This window comes from Pleurodeles waltl, chromosome 11 (genome assembly GCF_031143425.1).
Source record: "Pleurodeles waltl isolate 20211129_DDA chromosome 11, aPleWal1.hap1.20221129, whole genome shotgun sequence".
Taxonomy (NCBI): domain Eukaryota; kingdom Metazoa; phylum Chordata; class Amphibia; order Caudata; family Salamandridae; genus Pleurodeles; species Pleurodeles waltl.
The window spans coordinates 413,640,008-413,663,150 of NC_090450.1; the positions used below are offsets into that span (position 1 = coordinate 413,640,008).

The following is a 23,143-nucleotide window of genomic DNA, read 5'->3' on the forward strand; positions in this document are numbered from 1 at the left end:
CTTGGGGTATACCACGACCTGCTATACCCACCTGGTGCCTGCAAACAGAGGCCTTACAAGATCCCCCGTTCCACGAATCATTGTCGGACACTATTCGGCAATATTTCTTAACAAACGCTGACACAGCTTCCTCCTGTGCAACAGAATGGGAAGCACATAAAGTGGTAATTCGTGGGCACTGTATGACTACAACTTGGGGAGTAAGGCAACAATTAACTTGTGATCTTATTAAGATTGAACATGACTTACATCAAAAAGAAATACATGCTGCAGAACCCTCTGGGTCCCCTACACAATTACGTCAACTCAGGCGATGCAGACATGAAACAGAATCCACTTTAAGTCGCTATGATTATCGCACACGCGTGGCTTTACAACACGCTCAGGGAGATCGATCGGGTAAGGTGCTTGCCTGGCTCCTCCGAAAAGCGAATCATAGAACACCAGCAATGGCCATCCTGTTGCCAGATGGATGCATGGCCACGTCACATCTCGCAATAAATGATGCTTTTCGCACTTACTACCAACAGCTTTATGAACACCCAGTTGACATGAACACGGAAAGAGCATGCAGCTTTTTAAAGGAGGTACACCTTCCTAAATTGACGGATACAGAATGCAATATTATAGAAGAACCCATACAACTAGAGGAACTTGTGGCCGCGGTCAAGCAAATGGTGCATGGTAAGACTCAAGGCACTGATGGCTTACCCATTGAATATTATGCCACATATCCAACCACTCTCTACCCACGACTGTTTGAAGTCTACCAAGAGGCATTTCAACAGGGCTCCCTACCACGTTCCATGAGAGAAGCTCTTATCGTAGTGCTACCTAAACCAGGGCGTGATACGACTGATACAAAATCATACCGCCCTTTATCGCTACTTAACCTAGACTGCAAGATCCTGGGTAAGATACTTGCTAACCGCCTGTTACCTGTAATGCATTCTTTGGTACACTACGACCTGTCAGGCTTTATACCAAACCACACCACATTCATAAATATCAGACGTTTCTTACATTTAATGCACAGAACACCGACGGAGGACATGTATCATGTAGCAGTCTCTTTGGATATAGAGAAGGCCTTTGATACATTAGGATGGGACTTCTTATTTGCTTGTCTGGAAAAAATGGGATTCGGTCCTCGCCTATTGCGCTGGATTAGGACGCTATATGGAGAGCCACTAGCAAGAGTAAAAACAGGTAGGGTAATATGGATCAGCTTCAATATACAACGCAGCACACGGCAGGGCTGCCCCCTATCGCCGCTGTTATTTGCTTTAGCAAGGGAGCCCCTGGCATGCTGTCTACGCTCCAAAGCCGAAGCCTGGCGCATATGGGATTCCCAGAGATTCCACGTGGTGTCATTAAATGCGGACAATGCCCTTGTATACATCAGAGATGTGCACTCTACGCTTCCTGAACTTGAACACTTACTTTCCCATTTTGGCACAGCGTCAGGACTTCAGGTTAACTGGCCTAAATCATGTGTCTTCCCACAAGTATTATATCCTCCCACTAAACGCCTTGCCGTGAATAATACACAACTACAGTGGCAATACGACACTTTCAAATATTTAGGAGTATACATATAACACTCAACCAAAAATCTCCTAGATGGCAATGTAGCTTAAGCGCTAACGTCTGCCCGCACATCCCTCAATTTCTGGCAATTGCTACCTTTATCCCCAATGGGCAGAAAAGCGATATCTAAGATGTTAATTCTACCCTGGTTGTTATATTACTTCTCAGCTCTACCTGTTGTAGTGCCACAAACCTTCTTCAAAGCGCCAAATAGTTTATGATTGGACTTAATATGGGGAGACAAATGCCGCAGAGTAGCACTATCCGTACTCTAGAGACTGCTCCATGAAGGGGGCCTAGGCGCCCCACACTTTGAGTATTACTATGCAGCAGCACAGCTACAATGGCCAACCACGTGGTTGATTTCTCCACTACACCCGGAGACACGTGATATAACAGACCAACTGAGTACCACAACACTATACACATGGTTGACTAGTACCAGGATAAGTGGCTCTACCATGACTCCATTGCTAAAAACGGCACATACATCCTGGCATCGGTACTTATATCCTAAACACTCACCCATTCCATACTCACCGGCAATAACACTGTGGGATATACCTGGAATACCACAGAATATACCAACCCAGACATGAGCACTATGGGTAGTGAAGGGCATCACGCGAATGGAACACCTTTTTTCCGATGGTGCACTTAAATCTTTCCAAGATATGATTTCTGAATACAACATTGCATCAGGACAGTTTATCACCTATTACACCATAATACAAGGCATACGTCACATATGGGGTCCAGGGAATACCGAACCACCCACCTCTATAGTCTTACATGCCATACTATCAGCAACAACAACTTAACGCATCATCTCCTCTCTATACACAGCACTTCGTGCGCACACTGATATCCCACTACAAACAACACATGAAAAATGGAATACGGTGCTACCAAACCCACTAACAGCACCAGAGTGGAATCTAGCACTGCGCTCAGTAAAGGAGATCTCTCGTAATGCCGGATTTATATTCACTCAATTTAACTATATACACCAAGCATACTTAGACCTCCAAAGTCTCAACCGTATGTACCCAACACATGAACCCATTTGCCCGAGATGCGCTACATCCCCAGTGGGATTTTATCACATGGTATGGGATTGCCCGAATTTACAAACTGTTTGGCATACAATCACTGTAATAATCACTGAAATAACAGATTATACCCTACCTGCAACACCGTCCTTCTGCTTGTTAAGTATTCGAGCCAAAACAACAACAAAAAAGACAAATACCTCCACAAGTTCATAGATTTAGCACTTGTGCAATTTAAGCGCAGGATAGCTATGGCATTGAAATCCCAAGCACCCCCATCAGTATCGCAATGGTTGAAAGACCTTTTGTTGTGGTCCAAAGCAGAAGCTTATCATTTACAGTGGCTCCAGGCACAGGGCATAACAAGCTCGGGGTGGAATATTGGGAATCATTAGTTCTGAAGGTGGAAGCAAAAAACGACCTACACCCACCATGAACGGAGCCCCCCTCCCTAGTGGAGACACACAACCATTATATATTCACAGACATACCCTATATATTTATACACATACCCAGAGAGCAGAACGCAAATGGAAATGGGCCCGACTTTCAACACCTGCTACTCACACTACGAACTGGTTCTTGTTATACACATGACATAGCATGACAAATATATAATGCAATATATGCATGGTGACTGTTAATTGTCTCTTTTCCTTTCTTTTTATATTTTATTTTTGAATATATATCATTAATTTTCTTTTTTCTTTTCATCGAAGCAGTTTACAGTTTTGTTAACACAAAACAATTTATGTTTATGTATTCAACAAGTTACATATCAGACAGGAAATACACATGGTAACATGTGAACCAATTGAATTCCTTTACAAATTGCTTTATATGTTAAGACAGAACTTACAGCTTGATGAGAAGTAACAACGTAACATTATACTGTTTTGTATCACTTGAATTTAAATATGTGAAAATCAATAAATAAATAGTCTTTCTGTAAGACCTCCCAAGTTGTAATGAGGGCCTAAGTACAATTAACTGGCAGCAACGGGCACAGGGGAACAGGTATCATTTGAAATGAACAAGAGAACGTTAGACAATAAATGTATCTAATGGCCTATTCACACATACATATCACCTAGAAAAGTGTAGGATAAAGATGCTTCAGTCACTTATAACGAACCACTGTGATTTTTTTTCCTGGCAGTATTTTTGTTTAACTTCACATTTTATTAGAGAATGAGACCAACTTCCCCAGCTCTGTCCCAACTCAGGCTCAACTATCCCTTTTAGAGACATGGCCGAAACTGATTTGCATATGGCATGGGAAAGATTAGCACCTAAAAATTAAAAATGATGGAATGGAATGCACCCATATTAATTTGCAGGGTTTAAGAGTACCCGGAGCAGTTTCATCCACCATGTTGTTTCACTGTCCAAGCTTTTTCTCACTTATTCTACCACAGAGTCTCTCTTAAAGTTCATACAGTGATAAAGTCGTTTTGAAGCACAATGGCAAATAAAACAAAAGAAAATTGACATAACACTACAATCAACAAATATTCGTAAACCATATCACTAGACACACTGCTAGAGATGTATTTATTTTAAAGTTTTATTAAGTGCTACACATCACATAGGCCACTTAAAAGTGCTAGAACAAAAATTTTAAAAAAAGCAAAGCAATGAACAGTCTGGACAACAGAGTAACAATCCAGTGAGAGGCTGGGATTTGTCCCTAGGTCTGATATCCTATGAGTGCTCTGCTGATAATTGAACACTTTGTCGGAAGCCTGTTTGGAAAGTTCAGTTTTCTGAAGTTCCCTGAACAGAAGGTAAGATGCATTGGTTCCGAGTCACCGGGTGAGGCTTTTCTAAAGTTTCAGACCATACACACCAAATACTTTTCTGCCAAACTTAAATCTTTTCAAGGAACGTTTTTGGATGAAATGAGCCTAGGATGATCACAGAATCCTTCCTTGAAAGTAGTGGCTGTCCAGTTATTGAAGATGCTAGAACTTTTGATCCATTATGACTTTGTTTTTTGCACAATACAGAATATTTTGAATTGTATCTGGAACTCTCCTGGGAACCAATAGAGAGCTTTCATAGATTATTAATCTGGTCACAAATTCTAGCTGTCTGATTTTGAACACTTTGCAATGCAATGAGTATTATTTGAGAGGTTACTATATGGTATGTTGTAGTAGCCTAGGAGGGTCATGGCTAGTGTGCATGCACACTCTGTACAGTAGTCTGACTAAAGGTAAAGGGTGAGAGATAGGGGAGTTAGAAATTAGTTATTTTGACCACTGCATTGATTTGTGGTGTGAAGTTCAATTTTTAATGAAATAAGATCTCCAGGTTCCTGACCTTCTGGCATGAGGTGGACAATGGGCCCAGAGAGGTAGACCAGTTAAAGTGATGTGCTTCGGAAGCCTCCTCTGCTACGATAAAAATCTATCTTTGATCAATCACATTTTTTCATCCAGAAGTAGACATGATCTTCTCACTTGCCAATGCTTGTTTGCCCCTTCACCCCACTCCCTAAATGGAGATATATATGGATCCATGTCAGCAGCAGCTGCCGAAAATATCAAGGGGAGGGGCATAGGTATGATGGGGACGGGGGGACAAATAATAACATTTTTTAAAAAGAGGACTTACCATTCCCGCCACCCTCTACTGCGTCTCGCTCGTCACTTTTTTCCTGCTCTGGTGTCTCAGCATCCACTGGGACCTCAGAACAGGATCCCCAGCAATCCTGGCGCTGCTTTCATGCTCCACCTAGCATGAATGGCACGCCAGGGTTGGTCTGAGCGGCTCAGACTGCCACTCACAGCTGTGCTGGAGAAACCCAAGTGTACATGTGTGTTTAGCCGGCCATCTTAGGCTGGCCAAACACACATGCGCACTTAGTGCACTCAATTACTCATCCCGCCTCCCATGGCCCAGCCCTGCCCTACCCCTCCCTTCACATGCTGGTTGAGCCAGCAACAGAAAAATAAAACAATATTGACACATCATTTTATTTTTCTGCTGCTGGCTGTTAGCCAGGGTGGGCCATGCTCCTCATACATTGCGGAGGAGCCGCTACTGGTCCACGTACATCTGGAATGTCAGTTAATGACTGTTTAGTGCATGAGCCTAGACAATCTTGTAGCTATTTAAGAGAAGCTTGCCACACACTTTACAGGAAGATATGACAGAGAATCCAATAAGTATTTTGTTGTCTCCTATTGTGAAGGTATCAGCAAATTCATTCAAGGCCATCCCAGAGTCCCTGCAGATTTCTCGATCCTGCTCCATAGGAAGGTGTGGTCAACAGTGCAATTAAGAAGCATTAAACCAGCTTGCTGTTCCTCCTTTAGGTTAAGTAGGAGGTCTTCTCTGATATTTGCTATCACTGACTCTGTACCTCATGAAGGTCTGAAACCAGACTGGCTGTCATTCAGAATGAGGTTCTCATCCATGTACTCTGGCAATTGGCTTATTACTTCCCTTGTCAAGACGTTTGGTGTGATTTTGAAATTGGAAGGTAGCTGGACAGCACCTGTGAGTTTACCAAAGGTTTCTTAAGATGGGGACTTTATGATTCTACCTTTCAAAGATCCTGGAACTGAACCATTGAAAAGGGAAGTGTTAATTATGCCTGTGATGTCATCTTCAAAGGATGGAAGAACTTTCTTTGTAAATGCAGCCGAACAGAATTCCAGCTGGGAACTTTGGTTTCTTCGGCTAGCAGTCTAACTTATGTTTCTAGGATTAGGCAACAGTAGGATAAAGACTATTGCTAAGAGGGAGAGAAGGCGAAAGGTAAGATTGTTGTTCTTTGATATTAATGGTAGATTTATACATAGCAGCGACCATAGCCTCAAATAGTCTATTGGATCTTCTTAATGTAGATACGAAGAGTTAGTTGGATTTTTTAGAACTTCGGATGGACATTTCTTCCAAAATGTTAAAGATCTCCTTTATTTGGCTGAGAACATAATGGATTAATTTGGCAAGGCGGGCCTTTTTGAGTGGTTTGTTGAATTCGGATAACCTTCTCTCCAGATACGGTAGCCAAATCTGTTAAATAACGATGAACGTATACACTATTTGTGTTCTGAGTTCAGACATCTTCTTTTCAAATCTGCCAAATAACAATTCTACCACTTGTTGCCAGCTTTTATCTATGTTATTTTGCTTTCAACATCTGTCATGGAGGTAGGTGATCAATGATATGGGGTAAGGACAAGCAGGAAGTTTTAGGTCCGGTGATTTATAAGAATTACTGAACTCTTTTTCAGTTAAGGTGTTCAGTTGCCTAGACAGAAAGGCCAATGACACTGTCTTGGTGCAAAGAAGCAGCTAATATCCAACTGTCCCAGCATGGATTAATTGTGAATGCTGTAGGTGAGCAACAAATCCATGGTTTTATCTAGAATTTCAATTGGACCATTCACCACCTGAGTAAAGCCTAAGGCATAGTGCTTTGCACATGTACTCAATACATACTGAGGCTGTCTTTCAGGCTCTGATTTCTATCAGCACATTAACATTTCTCATGCTAATATTTTTTCTGTCTGATGGATTGGGCATGTAAAGTCATTTTGAGTACTGCATTCAGGAATCTGCCAATGAGTTGTATGTTGCCCGATAACTAGTAGACACTGGTTACAGTAAACAAGCAATATGGTTAACTGTCAACTCAATGTGAGAGAAACTCAGGACTAGAGCCACTATACAGTTCAAGGATGAATTGTTCAGCATGGTTTGAGCATTACATTCAGTCTTAATAGCCATAGGCACAAAATAGTAGCAACTCTGGAGATGGCCGGTGAATATGAGTCTAACAACACTCCCCTAGATGTTTCATTGCATCAAAGAGGTTCCTCAATCATCCCAAAGATAAGTGGAGCACCTGTTTCCCACAAGTGATTTTGGCAAGTATGAGCGAAGGATTTGCCTATGCCCGAGAAGAAACAGACCCCAAAGCATGAAGGGTCAAAACTTGGAGTTTGTATCCCCTTGCATATCTAACTTCAAATCGAAAATAAACTATTGACAGAGTGCCTGCCCAAATGTATTCTGTGCCGCTGCCAGGCAATGAGCTCCTCTTCAAGAATTATTTCCATCACTCGCCTTTTGATGTTATACTGTTTCTTTTAACCGCTCTGTATTTCCTTTTAGATCTGGCCTAAATATAACTTTAATTATCTCACTGTTTTCCAAATACATTATAATAAAAATGCCCATATACACATATACATGTCTCCATCTTTAATAACATCAGAGGCCAACTCCCCTATAAGCACCCAACTGTGCATAGCCTTCACACATGTGCAGCAAAGGTTGGCGGCAAGACGTGGCCTGCAGCTAGACCCCGCGGCCAACCCCGCCTAACCACCCAACCCCACGCTGTGCACAGCCCTTTGGGCATATGCGGGGAAGCTGGCCACGGCCTCTCTGTCTGTGAGAATAGGTGTGAGAGGGTGTATCTGGGTGTGATATTGCGTACATCAGTGTTTTAGTGGGTGCGTAGTGGTATGCTTGGGTCTGTGAGTTGGTGCATGAGGCTCTGAGTGGGTCTCTGAGTGGGTGTGTGGTAATCTGAGTGGGTCTGTAAGTGGATGCATAACTATCTGAGAGGGTCTGTGAGTGGGTGCATGAGGGTCCTACTGGGGCTGTGAATAGGTGCACAATGGTCTGATTGAGTCTGTGTGTGGGTGCATCATTGTATGCTCTGGTCTGTGAATGGGTGACTGAGGCTGTCAGTGGGTCTCTGAGTGGGTGTGTGAGCGTCTGAGTGGGTGCATAACTATCTGAGTGTGTCTGTGAGTGGGTGCATGAGGGTCTGACTGGGGCTGTGAATGGGCGCACGATGGTCTGAGTGAGTGTGAGTTGGTGCGTGAGTGTCTGAGTGGGTCTGTAAGTGGGTGCGTAAGTGTCTGAGTGGGTGTGTGAGTGGGAGAAATTGATTAAAAGAGAGACTGAGAGAGAGAAAGGTAGAGGGAGAGATATATCAAGTTTTTTAGGCTTTGATGTATGATATACTTAGAATGAGATATTTCTGCACAATTTAAAATAAAAAAATTTACCTGTCATTTTTGAAAAATGAAAATAATTTGTACTTTAAAAAAAAATGTGGGTAGCAAGTCCGGCTAGACTCAAACCCTGACTGTTCAATGTGAAGGTGTGCAACCTTCACACTGAGGTATTGCTTTCTCTGTTTTCCATGTTTTTTTTAGCCCTCTATAGGCTATCTGGGGCCGCAATGGAGCCCTCAAGGGCTCCCTGTGGTCCTTATATATATATATATATATATATATATATATATATATATATATATATATCTTAGTTTTTTAATTATGCCCTTAACGGCCTATCTGGCATCGCAGGATAAGCCTCAAGGCTCACCTTGCAGTGCCATTGCTTCAGCAAGCAAGGAGCTGCTTTTCACAGCAGCTTGCTGAAGTGCTTTATCTCTGTTCCCTGCAAGCATGTAGGGAACACAGATGAAAGCTTCAGTTTCTGACAACAGGACCTGTTTGACAGGTCTCACTGTCAAAAATGAAGTGTTTTCTGTGGCTTGGTTGCAGCTGCATAGCTGCAGCCAAGCCACAGCTAACAGCTATATCCTGGGGGTGAGCACCCCGGAATATAGCAGGAGCTGGCCCTGGGGGTGGTGGTTCCGAGGACCATCAGTGGCTCCATGAGTGGGGCTCTGGGTCCCCCCTACAACGTGCACATAGCTCCGGGGAGGTGGTGATCCCAGGGGCTAATGGTAGTCTAAAACTGACCCCTTTTACATTATTTAGTATATGCCCGGGGAGGTGGCGATCCCCGCGGCTCAGGAGGGCCGCATGGCCCCCACTCAGAATTTATTGTAGCCCCAGGGAGGTAGTGGTTCATGGGGCTGTGGGGGAGGCCATTGGGCCTCCCTTACATGATAAAAGCATGTTTGCCCTGGGGAGGAGGGAGTGGTCCCTGGGGTGTGCATTCTGGTAGTTTTTTGTGACTAGAAAGTCATGCACTGGTTTTGTTTGTTTTCTCCTGATGTGGGACTTGAGTGTTCCATGCTTTGAATACTCTTCGACTCCTCTTGGATCAAGTGTATTTGTGGGTGGCCCCCCAGAGCTATGTATGTTTTTCCATAGCACAAACGTCTTGGGACTAAGCCACATCTGGACTTATAAGATGGCTGAAAAACATTCCACAGCCCTAAACCAGCCAATAACAGACAGACAGTTATTACTATTATTATTTATTTTAATTAGTTAAAAAAAAAAAAAATATCATTCAGGGTTCACAAACCCTACACTCTGTTCACAAACTCTTAGAGACTTGTGACCCAGGCCCGCAAACCTGAGAGCTGGACAAACAAGAATCAAAAAGCCATGGCTTAATGTTTATGTCAAGCCTGGCATAGCTCTGTTAGGTATTTTTTTCTTTTGTAGCAGAAAACTAAAATTCATATGGGAATTAAAATGTGAAAAGCCACTTTTTTTTACCCCACATTTTTGTTCCCCAACCCCCTACGTCCGTTGGTCACAAAGCTTGAGATGTCAGTCCCAAATCGGATGAAAGTTTTTGGTTCAAATTAAAAAACATATTCCATCTGTAGAAGAGAGAGATTGTTGCAGTGGTATTTTTGAAGGTGAAGCTAACAGGGGTACTGATTGGAATTAGAGTGTTTAGGTTTAATTTACCTTTCATAAATACACTGTTGCCAAAACAATGGACAGTGGTCAGCGTCAATGGGAATTATGTGATTCGGTGGCTACGTGTTCACCAGATAATTATGGATTTTACTAAACTTGCCACATAATTTGCAGCTGTCTCTAGCTCAGATGGATTAAAATGATGGTGGCTGAGAATGTGTGTGTTAAACTTGCAGATATATATATGTATGTGTGCATATATATAATTCACTAAAAAAACAAAGGTTAGAGGGACATTATATTTAGGTTCAGATTTTACACACAAAACCATAGAAAGTCAACAGTTATAACTATCTCTAGAAACTATAACTTGTGCCCTAAGGTAACTATAATTTGCGCCCCGCATGCTCAGTTTTCTCTTCCATAATTTTATCATAAATGTTGCAGTTATATTATAAATGATTTCACATAGGATGACATTACTAATATAATATGTGGCAGTGCGTGGCAAGGGCGCAAGTTATAATTACCTTAGAGCACGAGATATAGTTTATTGAGATACGTATAACTGTAAAGGTTGAATTTCTATTGTTTTCTGCATACCATTACCAGTGTGGTGATGTGGCCTGTGTAGCTTAGCTGTGTGGCCTTTGATCTTGAGTGGTTTATGCAGGAAGAGAAAGTGCTTGGGGATTGCAAATTCAGTCATCCCGATAGCAGCCTACGGGTGTGCTGCCTTAAACGTCAGGAGGCAACAAAAACATGTTTTTATATTCTGCAGTATGCGTTTACGCTGCTATTTACAAAAAAGTGCTGATTCTAATTACGATATTTTTAAATGTACGTGTACAATGCTATTTACAAACGAGCGCTGATTCCTATTGCGAGAACATTTTAAAAAACACACACATATTTTACGTTTTCTGCATCTAGTCCTGTTACAGAATGTAAATCACGGTTTGAGAACACTAGTTGATATATATTGCTCATTAGCAAAAAATATTTCCACAGAACCTCCAGTAAGAACAATGCCTTCTGAGCAATCAGCTCCTACACTTTGTGTTAGAAATAGTCACATAGGTGTACTGCACTTATACTGACCAGATATGTTACTCAGGTCCCGGCATCCCTGCATCAAGTTATTGGTTATGGGCAGATCCACTGGAATTATACAACTGTTTTTTTTTTATTTATTCAGAGATTTGTGGATTCTCCAAAATTACTGTGGCAAAATATGAAAAAAATGCTTTTTGGCTGAGGCTGGGTCCCCGGGGGACCACACCACCAGGCCTAGGTGATTAGGGTATTCCTACCCTCCCTTCTCTATTCTATTTTTACTTTTTTTTAGGACTTGGCTGAGTCTGTGTCCCAAGATGGCTGCCAACACTTCCTGATTGAAGTGTTGGCAGCCTATCAGATCTCAGTATTAATATCTCAAAAACTACTGAACGGGTTTACACCAAATCACAATTCTGGGCCAAGATCTACCTTTCTGCCAAATTTGGTGTAATTCCGTTTAGCTACAGTTGTGTTCAAAATCCCTATGGGAGATTGAATGGGGAAAACACGTTTTGGGAAACCCCCCTTTTTCTTGGCCCCACTTGACGAATCACCCCAGCAGCTGAAGTGAATGGCAAGTTACTGTTGAAAGTTTTGTCAAGATTCATCAGATGCCACTAAAGTTATTAGCAAAATACAAAAAGCTTTGTCTATGGGAGTTAGACCCTAAATATATAGATATAATCAATATTCATATAATATATAGTTATGTTATAGTTAGGTGTGTATCTTATTGTTAAAAGAAAAAACTCAAAGACATGTTGATTCTATTTTTTTAATTAAAACTTTATTACCCATTTGTACAATTAGCACTGTTATTAAACATTGCATTGTGTGAATTACTGAAATATACAGTTGAATATACAGTTGGTTAAAAATATTGGTGATTTCTGGACAAGGATCATAAATCTTATATATATATATATACATATATATATATATATATATATATATATATATATATATATATATATATATATATATATATATATATATTGATATGCTCACTCATAGACAGAGCCTTGATAAAACCACTAGGCCCACTCTTCATATTTGGTGTCATTGACAAAGTCAGTAAGTCTGCCTGAGTGCAGCCAGGACCTCCGAGACCAACTGCACGTCATGTGTGTGCCAGAAGCCTTGCACTGTGCGGGGTAAGGTGCTCACAAAGGGTTGGGTGCATGACTTGGCCAAAGCTGTGTGCTGCCTGGGGTTGCTTACCTGCCTTGGGGTGAAGAAGTGTGGCTCAATGGTTAGAGCAGCAGACCCTGATGCACGTTCTGGCCCGGGACCAGGGTTCAATTCCTGCCTCTGTGGGTCTTGGGCTCAATTTCCTTGGACCTGATAATTCTCGCATCAGTGCCTAATCTAATTCATGGGTCCCACTCTGTAACTCTGGGCAAGAGCTTGCTTAATCTCCACAATGGCCCTCACAGCGCTGGGATGCCTGGTTTCACCTTGGAGGTTGCCCAGGAGTGGGCACCTCCCAGGGAAAAGCCAGGAGGGGTTCCACAGCGGTATGCGTACAGTGCCTTGAGACCCTAACGGTTGAGTAGTGCACTATACAAGTACAGTTTACCTGAAAGGGGTTGGATGAATGGCCTTGCTACAGACTAGGCCCTGCAACCAACTCCAGGTCTGCATGGCCAACAGCTGTGCGCCGCATGGCGTTTGAGTTAAAAAGGTTAAAGTGATGTTACAGCTAGGAATTGTACTTATATCTTACATTACATGTGAAAAAACCTTAGAAATTAATTGAAAAAACTAAGGTTACAGTAATGTTATTGTTAGGTAAAAATTTCAGTGACAACATAATGTTTTAAACTAAAAAAACATTGAAATGCACCAGTTATAGTTCTCTCAAGTAACTATGACTCATGTCCTAAAAGAACTATAACTCACTCCCTCACAACCCCCCTCCTCTTTTCCAAAAATTAGCCCTTGGGGATGGGGTCCCTAGGGCTCAAGAGTGGCTCGGAGAAGGGGCTGCATGCACCCCTCCACTTAATTTGGTATTTAGCCCCAGGGGATGGGGTCCCCTCAATAGTAATCTGTTGGGAGGGGGGCATGTACATCGTTCCCAAATTATAGCATACATTGACCCCCACCTCCGGACCCTGGCCCACTTTGGGGCTCATATATATATTAGGGGGCTAGGGGGGGCAGAGTATCCCTATCTGCCCCCTTATATTGTTTTTTTATCTTTTTCAGGACAGGGGACTATGTTCACGGATCCTGTAATGGCTGCCACAATATTTACTTTCATGTTGCAGCAAGCGAGTCAGAGCACTCGCTCCCACGGGACCATAACTCTGCTGGGCATGAGGTCAATCAGAATGCTCTATTTTTTAAGTTGAGCTCATGCGACTCTCGCGAGAATAAATCAAATGCAACCGTTCAGATATACAAATATCTTTGAACCTTAATTTCTTAAAAACTACTGAACATATTTACAAAGCACAAAAAACACACTTTCTGGACCTAGATCTAGATTTCTTCCTTCTAAAATTAGTGCAATTCTGTTCAACAGTCTGAGCTGTAGCCGTTTTCAAAAAAAGTCTATGGACAATGCATGGGGAAATTAGGTTTTGTCCCCTCCCCCCCACACACATTTTTTCTCACCCCGGCTTCACGGATCACCTTGAAACTTTCCAGAAAGGAGCTCAGGTAGATGAACATTTTTCTGGAACGTTTTGAAAAGAATTGTCAAATGACACCAGTTATTAGCAAACCAAAAAAAAGTATGTTCCGATACACTGACCTAACTACTCACTTACAGGGAGCTAGTGGGCAGCAGGGGTCCTAGGGCTGGCTCACTTATGGCACAAAAAAATTAAAACAAAATGTGTGTGGTTCCCCAGGTTGGCACCGGGCCACCTAGTGTTAAAAAGAATTTTTAAAAAGCATGTTGCTGGATCCTTCATGGCCCATGAGGCTGCCTGCAGGGAGCCAGCGGCGCTGCGGCCCCCATCAAAAATGAGTGAAGAAGTTGGTGTGCCAGGTGGGACCCTAAGCACCCTGAATATAAAAAAATAATTAAAAAGGAGCCTCTTATTTATTTATTTATTTATTATGAGGCCCTCATAATGTCCTGCTAGGGCTTTTTACTATTCTTTTTTAGTCTGGTGTTCCCTCTTGAAGGGCCAGAGGCATCACCACGTTTGTAATGTTGTAGGGGCCAGCAGGGAGGTGCAGCAGCTCCCAGCAACATTACAGAAAACAGTACATCTCCTTGGTCATTAAATCCATGACCCCAGAAGAGTTTACCATATGTTTTTAAAGCACTCCTTGCTGGAGCTCTATGCTCTTCAGCCTGAGTCCAAGGCACTCATATGTTTGTTTTTATGTCTGCATTTTGGTAGCTGAACATTTTTAAAAGAAAGACTCAAAGACATGTTGAAAAAAAAAAAAATTGTATTAAACATAGCACTATGAATCAATGAAATATACATTTAATTATAATTATTGGTCGTACTATGACAATGACAATAGGTCTGCTTTATATATGTTCATATGCCAATCCCTTTATAAACCCTTTATAAAGCCAATAGGCCCACTTCTATATTTTAGTGTTCTGACCCAATAAAAAAGTCAGTAGGTCTTCACTTAAAATGACATTCTTTATATTGTTACATCATGTAGTCAGCAATATGCCCCTGTTTTATTTTGGGGTGCCAGGCCCTGTGCCGGACCCCCAGCTGCACACAGCCCAAGTGGGGGGCTGTGCACGGTCGTAGGCTGTGTGAGACTGGGGAGGTTGGCTGTCCGAGGAAGTGTTGGACACAGGGCCTGGCCTAGCGTGTTCTTGGCACTACATATAGTATTAAAATATTACTTTACATTAGAAAAAACTAGAAATTAACTGAAAAAACAAATGTTAAAATGAATGTATAGTTAGGAATTATAATAATAATCTTACTTACATTAAAAAAAGACCACTGAAAAAACATACATTAAAGGTACGTTATAGTTAGGTGAAAATGTAAGTTAAAATACACTGTTTTAAAGTAACATAACCACTGATATTCACCAGTTTATTGTTATCTCAAGTAACTATAACTCACATACAAAGGTAATTATAACTTGCACCCTCGCCATCACATATTACATGTAACATGACTGCAACATCTGAAATTACATCATTGATTACAATGCTGTGCAATGCACGGACATGTGTTATAGTTACTTTAGGGCAGTGGTTCCCAACCTTTTGACTTCTGTGGACCCCCACTTTCTCATTGATGGAACCCAGGGACCCCCACTGAATCATCAGTGGAATCCGGGGACCCCCACTGAGTCATTACTGAAGCATGAGACCTAATTTGTCAATATTTGTTAATATTTTTTAATTTTCTAAGCAGTCGCGGACCCCCTGAGAAGGCTTCGCGGACCCCCAGTGGTCCCCGGACCACAGTTTGGGAACCACTGCTTTAGGGCACAGGTTACTGTTACGTGTGATTACCATAACTGGGGAATTCCTGTTGTTTTGTTAATTTAAAACTGTATGTTTTAACTGTCATTTTCACCTAACTATAACGCCCCTTTATCCTTTGTGTATATTTTATATAGTTGGGCATTGTTATTGTTGTACAAAATGCATTGGTATAAAACATATTTCACAGTTTCCTCTACAATATGTGTTTCATCATTATAATGACAGTTCAAAATACTCTGTAGAGCTTTATAAATGTGCTTAGTTCCATCCACATTCAATTACTCATTGAAGGTGAAGAACCCTGTACATGTAATTTTGGAGCATGCCCATTTGTTACATTCACCTTGCAGAGAATAGTTTTAACAGTCTTTCCCATATATACACAGAATGTTTATTTAACAAAGCAAAACAGTTTCTTCCAATATTCTTCAGTTTTTTTAACTAAATAATTATTTTTCTAGTCATTTTCCTAAAAGCAATCAAAAAGCATTGTTCAGCATTTTACTTACCGTTTTCAGCAGCAGTTTTTCTGTTTGAAAAAGCACCATTTTCAAACTAACTGTCCCACAATAAACATGTAAGGTAAAAATACATAACAGGTAAGGTGGTCCTATATCTAGAAGTACTGATGTTGTATTTACCATTCCACAAAGCCATTGGCCTCGTGGTTTTAGATGACACCAGAATCCCTTGATGGCAATGCAGCGCCGCATTGCCAGTTACTCATTACAAATGTGGATAGAAAATCCACGTATAGAATTTTTGAGTGTTTCATTTGTTTTGGGTCTGCATGGGCACTGTAACTGTGAGCTGCCGCTGGGTTCTGTGAAAACAAATCATCTGTACTCTTTGACAGCATGCCTACTGCCATCTTGACTTTGAGCAGGTGAAAGTCGTCCATACTATTATTTTAAAGTAGTGATGTCTCCATTATGGGACAATAATACTCTATTAAATGGACAAAATCATAAACTGAGTTTAAATCAACAGCATAGCGGGGTGTGCATACATAATATCCTCGCTTTGCAACACACACCATGGAAATGTTAAAGTATGTATCTGTTTAGTTCCAGCCACTGAAAATGGACGGGCGTTTAAAGGTCATAGTTCTTCTGCTTTGTATAATGTTTAATTAGACCTTTTATTAACCTTGTTCGTTAAAGGTGAAATGTTCACATTTCTATCCCAGGTTGAAACGAATGTGCCTTTAGACTTTCTGTGATGTCTTCTGCATCTATCTATAGATAGTGGAACACACAGCTGTTCTGTTGACATACAAATTTTGCAAATCTGCTATTGTTCTTTAAGACCCCACAATTAATGTGAATTTACTGTTGTTCTTTCAGACCCTTTTGCGGATCCACCAGCCAGACCCTACTGGTCATATTCGACCAGTGATTTTTGGAATTATGTTGAACATTTCCGCAGCCTGGGAGCATACCATAGAATTAATGACCTGGCCAGAACCTTCTTTGCTCACTACCCAATTGGTGATACACTTGGGTATGAAGTCTCAGAACATGAGCACTGAATAGATTTAATTTATAATGCTTGTACTCTTGAAAGCAACTGACGGAAACCAGAGAGCTTATAACTGCCATTAAAAATCAGTCACACTCTGCCTGCGTATAATGTTTGTGTCTGTTTTTATAATGTATGCATTCTTTTATTTACTGTTCTGTAAGTGCTGCACGTGATGCATTTTATCTTCTCTCCCTTTCTAATAAAATACATGTAGCATTTTGTACAAATGGAGATAAAGAATTGTTACTCTTAATGTGTATTGGTTTATTTCAGTTATGTTTAAAGATTATTGCATATTAAAGCTTTACATTTATATTTCAGTAAACACATTTTTGAACGCAGGATGTTACATCGTGCTGGTGTAATATCACACATTAATAAGTCCTACTCCAGTTGTGGGATGGGAGCTTTCTATGGTGGGAGTATCTTGGACACTTTCATAACGTCAAAAAACATCTGTGCGCTTGCCAATCAAACTATTAAAAGGTTTATTGACAAAAAACATTAAGCTTTCAGTGAATTCACAAGAGTCTGTCGGCCAAGGAGCCCCCCCACCCCAGGAACTAGTAATGGAGCAAAATCAGTGAGCAAAGACAATATAAAGTTCAAAGTGGCCAAGTGTGGGTGGTTCGAAGTTGGGAGTCCAATATGTGTTCCAACATTTTGACATAGCGTGATGGCTGAAAGACTGCTATCCCTAAACTTTACCTCCAGTAAGAACTGAACACTCGAATCACTGTCCGGGACCCAATATCTGGAAGTCATCCCATGACCTATGAGGTACATGGTTTGAGGGTTATCCTCTCTTGAGCACAGAGGGAAGTGACCAGTGGCGACTGACTAAGTATATAGTTTAGAGTATGGAACTGTGATTGATTTTAGAAATAGCTAAAGAATTTATATTTTAAATATGTTGTTGATGAATGTGTGTATGTATATGTAAGTAGAAATGTAGCCACAAAGTAATGTTGGTGCATAATGTTGAGGCGCATAGTATAGGACTAAAGGACACATTGACAGATTCCTTATTTTGTGAGGAAAAGTGTACAAATCTAAGAAAATATGTTTTGAGTGGACAAATAGAAAAGTTAGACTATAAAAAGGTACCAGAAACACAGGGGGCTGTGGAGACTCCTTTAGAACAGATGATCAGAAAAGGTCACAGAAACATTGTAAAGAGTTTAAAGCTACCCAGAGACACATGTATCCCTAGCCAAAGGAAGGGACATTTGATGATGAGATATTAGAACATACTGTCACACACCTTAAAAGTAAACATACAGAAGTCAAGTGGCAGAAACGAGAAGCCACCTTAGCCATGTGGAAAATCTCTTGTGAAAAGTCTAAAGCCTCTTTAAATATCGACACATCTTGTACCAAGTCTGCTCTCCCATCTCCATATGACCTTACAAATATCTCTCTCAAGGTACCCAGCATCTATCTACTAGTGCAGTTACAGGAACCCACAGTGGGATTCGGGAATCCCTCCACTATCTCCGAAGGGACCCCCTGTTGTTACCCTACAGACACCAAAGCAGCAAAACACAAGTACTCCCAGACAACAAACAAGAGTGTGTGATTCTCAGTTTTCAGGACAATTGGACGCACAGTTTACACAACATTTAGATCAAATCTCTCCACAGGAGGGCAGAGGCGAAGGACAGGGTCCAGGGGACAGTGAGGACCAGTCGCTTGTTTCATCAGCAAAGTCACACCTGTTACAAAAAGGAGCTAGAACAGGAAGGGTAGTTAAAGAGCTGTTGTCTACCCTACAATAGAGAGATACAGGCGATGCATGGTGGAATGATTATGTAGATAGGGCTGTTCTTGTGGCACACTGTCCAGTACCTCGAGAAAAGTATGAGGGCTTTAAAAAACTGAGGATGATTTGCCACCTTGACAAAAAAGGAAGCGTTATAACTACACCAAAGAACGCTCAGAAATGTTTGTCACAAAGTGAAGTTAGAGAAGATGACAGTGACGCAGGAAGAGAGGGACATTACAATAATATATCAGGACAAATTCAGGGACGTTTTGGGAGAATGGTGGACTGAATAGAATCAGTACACAGGTACACAGATGACATGGGTGAAATACTTCAATCGCAGGAGGCTAGATGCCCCACCTACAACATTAGCACCAGAGAAAGGCCTCTCATCAATCCTGACAATAGGGATAGATTAATAGTGTCACCTAGTCACACTCATATGTTTATAAAGACAACTAGAGAAGGAGAGCATGGTGCTTTCTTTAATACTAGGAGACCCCAAGCGACAGAGCTCAAGCCGTTATGGTTTCAGGGAATGCATAGTCAGCCATTTCCCAGAAAAGGACCTTGTGAAGTTGCGGGGGATTGACGCTACATAACAGACCGATACAACAAATGAGTGTTCAATCGGTTCTATGCATCACTGAGCTCACCCCAATGAAAAAGTAGCACAAGGGGAAAAAAGCTGGCATAACGCTGTACCCTGTGTGGACAATTTAGCAGGATGGATTGAATGTTTAGCTCACAGTTGAGCCCATGGCCACGAGAAGGGTGCTTCGTTCCACATGACATGACAAACGCTGAAGATTGGATTCTGCATAGGGATCCAGATTTGGGATTACTTTTATATGGCAGAAGTACGACAGACAGCATACTCCCCAATAATCCTGTTAGAAATTGGGTCTCTAGTTGGCAGAGCTATACACCCTTGTCCAAGTAGGTACCAGAATCCTAGCCATTGTAAGCCACAACACAATCCAAATTATCCTGTGCCCACCGTCTGGTAGTTTAGCACTGAGCAGTCAGGCTTAGAATGCCATGTGTTAAGTATTTATGCAACACATTATACAATAACACAGTGAAAACACCACAAAAATATGCCACACAGGTTTAGAAAAATAGATGATATTTATCTGAATACAATACAGTCAAAACAACAAAGATCCAATGAGCACATGTGGGAAATATCACTTTCAAAAGGTTTAAAAGAGTCTCAATACTTAGAAATAAACAGTTTTCTCTTTGTTACGCACAGTACCTGGGATGCGACAAAAATAGCGAGGCACGAAACAACAGAGGAGGAGATGGGTGGAAAAATAAGGTGTTAAGTTGGATTTTCCAAAGCGGCACAGATGATGAGTTGTTTCTTTCCATGCAGCAAGGGATTTGCAATGTTTTTTCAGCAAGCAGTCTTGGTTCCTCACTGTGATGCGGAGTATTTTTTGACGCCCAGGGAAAATGCGTTGAAAAACTTTGATGCGCTGGAAGAAGGAACAGGCGCTGCGTCGACCTGGTAGGCGTTGCGTTTAATTTTCCATCGCAAGGTAGGCGCTGTGTCAAATTTCCAGTTGAGGCTGCGTCGTTCTGGTCAGCTGTGTGGCGATTCTGCTGGCGTTGCATCGATTTTCGACGCACAAGGAATTTCTCAAAGAGGTGAAGTCTTTGTTTGCCCTGAGACTTCAGAAACAGGAGGCAAGCTCAATCCAAGCCCTTGGAGAGCACTTTTGGGGAAGGCAGGATCCTTCCAGAAAAGTCAGAGGCCAGTAGGGTAGCCTGGCAACAGCAGGACTACAGTCTTTCTCAGCAAAGCAGTCCAGATGAGTCCTTCAGGCAGCCAGGCAGCTCCTCTGACAAGGTGCAGGTGTACGTCCAGAAGTGTCTGAGTTGGTGGGGTGAGAGACCCAGTTTATACACTCAAAAATGTCTTTGAAGAGTGGTTTTGAAGTGCACAAGTTCCCCTTTCAGCCCAGTCCTGTCTGCCAGGGTCCCAGTGGGGGGTTATCAGTTCATTGTGTGAGGTCAGGCCACTGGCCTTTGAAATGTAAGTGTCAGGCCCTCCACCCTGCCAGCCCAGGAAGACCCATTCAGTATGCAGATGAATGCAGATGTGACTGAGTGTCCTGTGTTTGTGGCTGTTTGGATGAAATGCACAAGGGAGCTGTCAAACAGCACAGACCATATGTTGATTGGAGACAGGCTGTAAGGCACAGATGGTTTAAGTTGCAGAGAAATGCCCACTTTCTAAAAGTGGCATTTCTACAATAGTAATATTAAATCCAACTTAACCAATAAGCAAGATTTCCTATTACCATTCTGGCCATACTAAATATGACCTGGTTACCCCTTTCAGAACACAGTCTACCACTCAAAAAGTATATGAGGGCAATACTAATGCCAGTCTATGAAAGGAGCAGGCCCCACTGTAGGGGACAACACATTTAGGAGTTTTTTACTATCAGGACATTTAAAACACATATGTACATGTCCTGCCTTTCACCTACATAGCAGCCTGCCCTATTGATTACCTAGGGCCTACCTTAGGGGTGTCTTATATGTAGAAAAAGGGGAGTTTAGCCTTGGCCAAGTCGAAGTGGCAGTGGAACTGCACACACAGGCCTAGCAACGGCAGGCCTGAGACATGGTTAAGGGGCTACTTATGTGGGTGGCACAATCAGTGTGCAGGCCCATTAGTGGCATTTAATTTATAGGCGCTGGGCACATGTAGTGTACTTTACTAGGGACTTATAAGTAAATCAAATATGCCAATTGGAGATGAACAAATGTTACCAGCTTAAGGGAAACAGCATATGCACTTTAGGACTGGTTAGCGGTGGTAAAGTGCTCAGAGTCCTAAAACCAGAAACAAACAGTGTCAGAAAAGTGGAGGGAGGTAGGCAAAACGTTGGGCGATGACCACCCTAAGGCTGTCAGGTCTAACAATTCCTTTACCCTCGTACCCCAGATTCCCCGGCAATAGGGGACATAAAGAGTCCACTCAGCTCTCTTATAGGAAATGAGACGGATAATGTGTTCCATAAGGCTGGAGTGAGAAACTTCACTCTTCCTGAAACCAGGTATCATGGGTCCCCATTTAACGTTGTCAGGACAGTAGTCAGGAACAGCTGAGGAAAATGTATCCCGATAGAAGAGACATTGGGTCCCTCATAGCTCAATCAATGCAGTCAAATAGAAACCCCGCTCAATTTCTCAGCAGGATGAAACAGAAATGAATGCAAGAAGTAGGCCGGGTTTGAGAAATAACACGAGAAATTCTGTGTTGTCCTTTAATGTAGTAAAGAAGAGTTAACCCTCCGATGTGTAGGATAATCTCGACAATATAGTGGCATTGGAGGCCAAAGCCTGGACGGAGATACAGACACACATAATAGACTTTTGTAACAAGCAACAAGAGAAATAAGCAGGAGGTAACTGAGAAAACAGCAGCCAAGTTGGTGAAGCAAACGTTAGCAAAGAAGGGAGCAACAGAAAGGGCTGTAGTAGCAATTATTACTAAGATGACTGAGATGTCTGTGGAATCAGTCCCAGGAACCTCACAACAACAGTACCCACAACTGCAGGATTGTGTAAGCAGCAGAGGGGGCCATGAAGTATAGGAAGGGGCAGGATAGACCCCAGAGGACAGATCAGCCATGTCATTATATTGTCGCAGATATGGACATTTTATTAAAGATTGCAGGACGAAGAGAGGGGACGAACAAGGTGGAAGGACAGGGATATACAACCAGCCAGGGAATGCAGTAATACAACCACAGTCAAACCCGCAATTAATATATGTACCTCAGACAAAACAACAAAATACACAGCATTCAGTAATGCCTCAGGTGCAACAAATGCCGTCCCAGCAAAGCTACCATGCACACCCAATGGTGACTCCACCCCAAGGTGGACAAGGAGGTTTGATTGTGAGAGGAAGAAACCTCTTTTGAATATATTACATGGGAGGATATATGCAATGAAGGTGCCTAAAGAGTAGTCCCATGTGTCCAGTATTGTTAGTGTTGCGCAGGCCAGATGAGGAACCCACTGTGACAATAGCTATCAATAATAAGAGGTTTGCACTCCTCATAGATATGAAAGCAACCCAATCCTGCAT

The 23,143-nt window shown here is 41.9% G+C and overlaps 1 protein-coding gene across 1 annotated transcript in view; it reads left to right on the forward strand.

The window, feature by feature from the left end:
• Positions 1-17,514, forward strand: part of OTOS (otospiralin) — a 67,014-nt gene extending 49,500 nt beyond the window's left edge. The window contains exon 4 of the mRNA XM_069215449.1: positions 17,084-17,514. Within this exon, the coding sequence (XP_069071550.1) occupies positions 17,084-17,268 (185 nt within the window). The 3' untranslated portion in view covers positions 17,269-17,514. The remainder of the gene's footprint in view (positions 1-17,083) is intronic.
• The last annotated feature ends 5,629 nt before the right edge of the window (positions 17,515-23,143 follow it).